At 47.9% G+C, this 7,500-nt stretch overlaps 1 protein-coding gene across 47 annotated transcripts in view; it reads right to left on the bottom strand.

The window, feature by feature from the left end:
- Positions 1–7,500, bottom strand: part of LOC127635166 (nebulin-like) — an 81,838-nt gene that overhangs the window by 38,309 nt on the left and 36,029 nt on the right. For 44 of the 47 annotated variants that reach the window (XM_052114966.1, XM_052114963.1, XM_052114962.1 and 41 more), the window contains 7 exons: positions 7,347–7,457; positions 7,151–7,261; positions 3,024–3,134; positions 2,669–2,779; positions 1,050–1,160; positions 464–571; positions 260–370 (listed from right to left, as the gene is read on the bottom strand). In XM_052114966.1, the coding sequence (XP_051970926.1) occupies positions 260–370; positions 464–571; positions 1,050–1,160; positions 2,669–2,779; positions 3,024–3,134; positions 7,151–7,261; positions 7,347–7,457 (774 nt within the window). The remainder of the gene's footprint in view (positions 1–259; positions 371–463; positions 572–1,049; positions 1,161–2,668; positions 2,780–3,023; positions 3,135–7,150; positions 7,262–7,346; positions 7,458–7,500) is intronic. The other 3 variants (XM_052115009.1, XM_052115007.1, XM_052115008.1) reach the window with 3 other exon arrangements.

Raw genomic sequence — 7,500 nt, 5'->3', positions numbered from 1 at the left:
TTATATTAAATTATAAGAGTCTTTAAACCTCCAAAAATTGCCCCCATTGACTTCCATGGGAAGTGTCTCAGTGGAACACATATTTAAAGAAAAGGAGGGACGAGTTGCTAATCAACATTATGACACAAATGCTGTCGAACTGGTATTTAACCCAGAATGAAATAAGACATTAATGTAGGGTTAAATTAGTGTACAAAGTCTCTTCAGGCATGACAGACGTGTTTTAAGGAATAATGGTGGAATATTCTGGTAAACTCACGTCGCTCTGTAGTTCAGACACTGTTTTGTTGAACTGAGTCTCGGTCGTCTCGGGCAGTTGAGAATAGACAGAATTACTGATGTTCTTCTTCACTTCCTGTTTGTATTTATTCTGTCAAATATAATAACACACATATATACAGCATCAGATGTTTGTTAATGATGACTGATGTTCACATATATTGATATACAGTAAAGGTTGTACATCACTCTGTAGTTCAGTGATTTTGGCAGCAAACTCAGTCTGTGGCGTTTGAGGCAGTTGAGAGTAAATACTGGACGGCAGCAGCTTCTGTCCCGCTCTATATTTGATCTGGTGACACAAAGACACGCTTTACTGACTATAATTCAAGTGTTTAAACTACTGATGAATCTTGATTTACAAGATGGTGATGCAATACTTAAGGTTACCCCATGTGACTCTACCCTCCCTAGCAACCGGCACAATTTGGTTACCCCATGTGACTATACCCTCCCTAGCAACCGGCACAATTTGGTTACCCCATGTGACTATACCCTCCCTAGCAACCGGGACAAATTGGTTACCCCATGTGACTCTACCCTCCCTAGCAACCGGGACAAATTGGTTACCCCATGTGACTCTACCCTCCCTAGCAACCGGGCCAATTAGGTTACCCCATGCAAAATTGCTGAAAGATGCTAAAAGTTGTTATAATGAGAAAAGATGATGTTTTATGACATAATTGGGTGGAAAGAATAATAAGTGTGTGGCATATGATCAGTTTATGCACTTCATGTGTCTGCACGTGTTCTGTATGAACACACATTACCTCGCTCTGTATGTCTGACGTGTCTCTCGCGTGTTGCGTGTCTTTGGTTTCTGCTAGTGTGTTATAGAGAGACGTGCCGGCGTCCTTCTTACCAGATGCTCTGTATTTACTCTAAAACATCAATGAACAACATCAATGTGTCACAAACATTAAACAGGGTATATGCAGGAATCTTGAAGTTCATTTTAATACCTTTTCAAGACTTTTCAAGAACTTCTCAATATTTTTTAATACCTCACCGCCACTTCAAGCTGTAACCATTTACATCAGTGATACTTTTAACTTAACAGTTTTAGTTTGTGATAAAGACTATAGACCACTCTGATACAAAAAAATAAATCAAATAGGCTGGGATAGTAAATCAAAGCAAAGTTTATTAAAAAACAAAAGAAAACTTTGCTCCACCCTCAACAACAATCATGCTGACGTGTGCCTCAGTTCTTCTGATTTTGTTCCCAGCAGCTTCTCAGTTTGGACCAAGTCGTTCCGTTTTTCTTTACTACGTCTTCTGAGGATGTTGGACTTCGTGATCAGTTGTGCCATTAATGTCCCAGATTTCCCCTCTGCCGTTTGAGTTCAGTGAATGGTGTTTCTCCGCTGTGTGGAGACACCACAACACCTCAGCACGCAGTGTTGCTGTGCCGCCCAGAGCCACTCTGATGTCGGCTGCAGAAGATGAGGAAGCAGAGACAGCCCGGGTCGTAGCTGTAGCTTCAGGTGCGACTGCCGGTGGTGTAACGACGTTGGCACTAGGTTGTGGTGGTGCAACGCGATTACCACAGAAGCTAGCGATGGAGAGCTGCCGCTCTCGGCGGCTAGCAGCGGCTTTGTGGCTAGCACAACACATGTGGGACTTTAACGAGTTAATGCCCATTGACACAATACTTATTTTTTCTTGCATAATGTACAATATGCCTCCCTGACATTCCCTCGACTGGCTGCAGCCACTCTTTGAAGTCCGGCATTTCCATCCAGGACGCTGCAAATTTGCACTTCCCCATTCTGTTCATGAGTTCACCAACCTTCTCCTAAAACATTTCGGTGCGTTGTAATACGCACTGGGAACGCCAGAGCGTACATTGTGCTTTTGAACTTCCGCCCGCCTGCCCGCTCTGGTGCTCTCAGAGGCAATTTACGAACACACCCACAATAGCCTAGTTTTTTTTATGTACCTGTTCGTATTTTTTGATAAAAATGACTAAATTCACACACTTTTACGATGTTTTTGGGACTCAAACTGTTGGACAGCTAATTCAGAAAAAATACTTTCAAAATTTAAGACTTTATAAAGCCGTGATAAGACTTTTTAATACTTTTAAGGGTCTTAATTTTCCCAAAATTGATTTATCACCTTTTAATACTTTTCAAGACCCCGCGGATACCCTGTTAAAACAGTTCAAGCACATTTCAGGAGATCAACTGAACACTGTTTCATCACTGACACAAAGAGAATAAAGAGAGTCTAACTTTAGTAACTGTTATCAGACACGCTGTGACAGAGATAAAACAGTGTTTGAGACGAGCACACACACACACACACACACACACACACACACACACACACACACACACACACACACACACACACACACACACACACACACACAGATTTGAATGACCTCGCTGATGAGTGGAGTCAGTTCTTTCACAAAGTGTGTTTGGATTGTTTCTGGTAGTTGAGAGTACAGACAGTTGGGCATCTCCGCTTGAGTCTCTCTCCTGTAATTATTCTACAAACACAACAGAGCATCAGATCATCTATACGGCTGTTTCAGTACACGCACAATGAAACTAACACTATAGAGTTATAGATAATATCATCTAATACACAATATACGTATGGATTTAAAGAAATACACACATTTAACATGTGATTGGAACACTGTGTATTATTCCTGAAACATGTGCATACAAACACAGTTACAAACTAGATAAATTACACCAAATAAGACGTTTGTAAAGTGTGTGTGTTACCTGACTCTGTTGCTCAGACTGCTGTTTAGCGTGTTGTGTTTCCAGCGTCTCCGGCAGAACTGAATACAGACACGATGAGTTATCTCGCTTACTGCCCTCTTTATATCTGACCTGCAGCAGAGGTCAACATGGGTGAGTGTGTGTGTGTGTGAGTGAGTGTGTGTGTGTATGTGTGTATGTGTGTGTGTGTGTGTGTGTGTGTGTGTGTGTGTGTGTGTGTGTGTGTGTGTGTGTGTGTGTGAGGGGTTAAAATAACTGGACATATCACTAAACTCCATCACTATAAACACTCACATGATGACTTATATAATAAGCAAAATATCCATCCATCCATCTTCAACCGCTTATCTGAAGTCGGGTCGTGGGGGCAGCTGCTCCAGCAGGGGGCCCCAAACTTCCTGAGCCACATTAACCAGCTCTGACTGGGGGACCCCGAGGCGTTCCCAGGCCAGTGTGGAGATGTAATCTCTCCACCTAGTCCTGGGTCTTCCCCGAGGCCTCCTCCCAACTGCACGTGTCTGAAACACCTCCCTAGGGGGGCGGCCAGGGGGCATCCTTACCAGATGCCCAAACCACCTCAACTGACTCCTTTCGACGCAAAGGAGCAGCGGCTCTACTCCGAGCTCCTCGCGGATGACTGAGCTCCTCACCCTGTCTCTAAGGGAGAAGCCTGCCACCCTTCTGAGGAAGCCCATTTCAGCCGCTTGTACTCGTGACCTAGTTCTTTCGGTCATGACCCAACCTTCATGACCATAGGTGAGGGTAGGAACAAAAATTGACTGCTAGATCGAGAGCTTTGCCTTCCAGCTCTCTTTTCATGACAACGGTGCGATAGAGCGAGTGCAATACCGTCCCCGCTGCCCCGATTCTCCAGCCAACCTCCCGCTCCATTGTCCCCTCACTCGTGAACAAGACCCCAAGGTACTTGAACTCCTTCACTTGGGGCAATACCTCCTTCCCTACCCGGAGTACGCACTCCATCGGTTTCCTGCTGAGAACCATGGCCTCAGATTTAGAGGTGCAAATCCTCATCCCAGCCGCTTCACACTTGACTGCCAAGCGATCCAGTGAGAGCTGAAGGTCACGGACCGATGATGACATGAAGACAACATCATCTGCAAAAAGCAGCGATGAGATCCCCAGCCCACCGAACTGCACACCTTCCCCACCCTGACTACTCCTCGATATCCTGTCCATGAATATCACAAACAGGATTGGTGACAAAGCGCAGCCTTGGCGGAGACCAACCCCCACATGGAATGAACTCGACTTCGTACCGAGGATCCGGACACAGCTCTCGCTTTGGACGTACAGCCCTAAGAAGGGACCCCCCCACCCCGTACTCCCGCAGCACCTCCCACAGTCTCTCCCGGGGGACCCGGTCATACGCCTTCTCCAGATCCACAAAACACATGTAGACCGGATTGGCATACTCCCAGGCCCCCTCCAGGATCCTTGCGAGAGTAAAGATCTGGTCCATCCTTCCACGGCCAGGACGAAAACCGCATTGTTCCTCTTCAATCCGAGGTTCGACAATCGGCCGAACCTTCCTCTCCAGCACCTTGGAGTAAACTTTACCAGGGTGGCTGAGAAGTGTGATACCCCTGTATTTGGCACACACTCTCTGATCCCCCTTTTTGAAGAGGGGAACCACCACCCCATTCTGCCACTCCTTAGGCACTGTCCCAGATTTCCACGCAATGTTGAAGAGACGTGTCATCCATGACACCCCCTCCACATCCAAAGCTTTCAGCATTTCTGGTCGGATCTCATCAATCACCGGGGCTTGATGAGCAAAATATCAATATACTTAATTGAAAACTTTTCAGCTACCCAATAATATAAACAAGGTAATGAGATGCTATGGAAACCATCAAGTTGAGAATATCAGTTCTGGTTCCGGAAGTATTTTCCAGGATGATTTCATAAAATCCTTCAAAAGTGTTCATGAACCAAACCAGCTCCGAGACTGTGTACTGACCGTCTTTAATGAGGGAAAGAACTACAATCAAATGAAGCATTGCAAATTAATAAAAAACAATAACAAAATAAAACTATTGATTTAAAGATGTTGATAGTATACAAACAATATATTGCACAGTATTCAGATATTTGTGAATTAGTGCTGTCATTCGATTCAAATGTTTAATCACGATCAGGACTGGGAAGAGAAATCAGCCCGGGGGGCCATGATCATGAGGCCTAGGCTGCAGGCGCTTTAGCCGACTAGAGAGGAAACTGCTCTTTTTTTGACAATGTGGGTACAGGAAAGTAAAATGGAACAAAAAATGTTCCTCCTGGCCCTCCACCGGGGGATGGATTGGTCTGGCTACCAGCGGAGTTCCTGCAGACATCTCGATCCTCGGGTGTCCCGTCTCAGGGGTGCATGGGAGCCCTACTGGGGGTCTTCGCAGCCGGCCGAGAAGCGGGGGGCGTCCCTCTCCTGCAGGGGTGCTCTACAGCAGGGCCTCAGGCTGGGCTCGGGCAAAGCCGGTTGAGTTTCTGTCACCGCAGGGGGACAGGGGGACTCGGCGAACAGACGGGGTGCGCACCCTTAGCTGCACCGGGGAAAGATGTGCTGAATGGCCTCTGGCTGGTGCTTCATCACTGAGAACTGCTGGCTGAAGTCCTTGACGATGTCGTCGAAAAGGCGACCCTCATCTCGACCAGGTTCAGCCACAGGTGGTGCTCCTGGACCACAAGCATGGACATCGTCGGTCCGAGTGCACGCTTGTGACCTTAGTCGCATAGAGGGCGAGATCGGTCACCGAGCGCAGCTCTTGTAGCACACTGGGATCAGAACTACCCTCGTGCAGCTCTTTCAAAGCCTTGGGATTATGGACCTGTAAGAGGCCCATGGCATGCGCTGTAGGCTTTAGTCACCAGAGACAACGTCGTCCTACAGGTTTGGGAAGGGAGTGCAGGGCGACTCTGCCAGGTGGTGGCACTTAGCGGGCACAGGTGTGCCGCAATCGCCATATCCACCTGGGGTATCGCGACATAACCCTTGGCCGCACCACCGTTGAGGATAGTGAGAGCGGACAAGCTGAAAGATCGGGTTCGGGCAGCAAAAGGTGCCCTCCATGATCGCGTCAGCCGTTGTGCACTTCCAGGAAGGGGACTGGAGGGGAAACCAGTTGTCAACCAGTCGTCAAGCACGGCTTGCCACACCCGAAGGTCTCAGCCTGGTCGAGTCCTTGGTGTCTGACATCACCTTTCCGATGCAGCGATCGACATCTCATTCTGCTCACGAGCTCCGAAAGAGAGGCACTGAGGCGAGCTGCCTGTCTCACCCCAGAAATGGACGGTCCGTGGGGGTTTACCCGACGGTACCATACCCATTGAAGCCCCTGAATCGCCTTGTACCAGTAGGTAGAAGGACCACCATGGGGACAGCTGAAGTGGCTTTCCCTCGAAAGAAGGAAAGCCGCGACTGCAACGTTACCACACAGCTGGCCGAGAAGTGGGGGGCGTCCCTCTTCTGCAGGGGTGCTCTACAGCAGGGACTCAGGCTGGGCTCACGACTGGTTTCCCCTCCAGTCCCCTTCCCGGAAGTGCACAACGGCTGATGCGATCACGGAGGGCACCTTTTGCTGCCCGAACCCGATCTTTCAGCTTGTCCGCTCTCACTATCCTCAACGGTGGTGCGGCCAAGGGTTATGTCGCGATACCCCAGGTGGATATGGCGATTGCGGCACACCTGTGCCCGCTAAGTGCCACCACCTGGCGGAGTCGCCCTGCACTCCCATCCACGAACGCTTCCTCAACGTGATTTTGGCCCAGGCACATGAGGCGGTGATCATGACCGTCAGAGGCGGAGAGGTCACTACCGCATCCAGGAACTGCACAGAGACGGAAGGGACATACTGTGTGGAAGAGTAGTTTGAGTGTGCAGAGAGAGCGACTCGATGGCATCATTCACAGTGTATCATGTGAGTGGGCGGAGCTGCAGAGCTCTTCTCTGATAAGTGGATGGATAAACAATGCAGACTAATGTCTTCAACAGAAGCATTTAGCATCGATGAACAACCTCGGAGCTCACGGTAGGTCTTCAAAGATTTTAAAATCCTATGGGACTCTTGCGCTCTCACAGTAAACGTGTGTGTTGAGTTACAGTAAGTCATTACCTCACTGTAAATATGGCTCAGTTCTTTGGCCAGTTGTGTTTGTGGAGTCTCCGGCAGACGTGAATAAAGAGAGGACGAGTTTTCTTTCTTTCCGCTCTCCTTATACTTCACCTATAACAACAGAGTCATTACAAGTATGAGCAAGTAGCAGATGTATCCCGTGTAACTTACACATGACGTGAAGATGAGAGTGTACCTCACTCTGGAGTCGTGAAGCTTCTTTAGCGTGTTGAGTTTCTAGAGTTTCAGGCAGCTGCTGATACAGAGAACTGCACATCTGCTTCAAACCCGCTTCTTTATATTTCACCTGAACACAAAATCAAATGTTAGAAATGGATTGTAGTATGAGA

This window comes from Xyrauchen texanus, chromosome 42 (genome assembly GCF_025860055.1).
Source record: "Xyrauchen texanus isolate HMW12.3.18 chromosome 42, RBS_HiC_50CHRs, whole genome shotgun sequence".
NCBI lineage: Eukaryota > Metazoa > Chordata > Actinopteri > Cypriniformes > Catostomidae > Xyrauchen > Xyrauchen texanus.
Note: the sequence above shows the minus strand (reverse complement) of the source record. Positions and strands in the feature narration are given on the sequence as shown.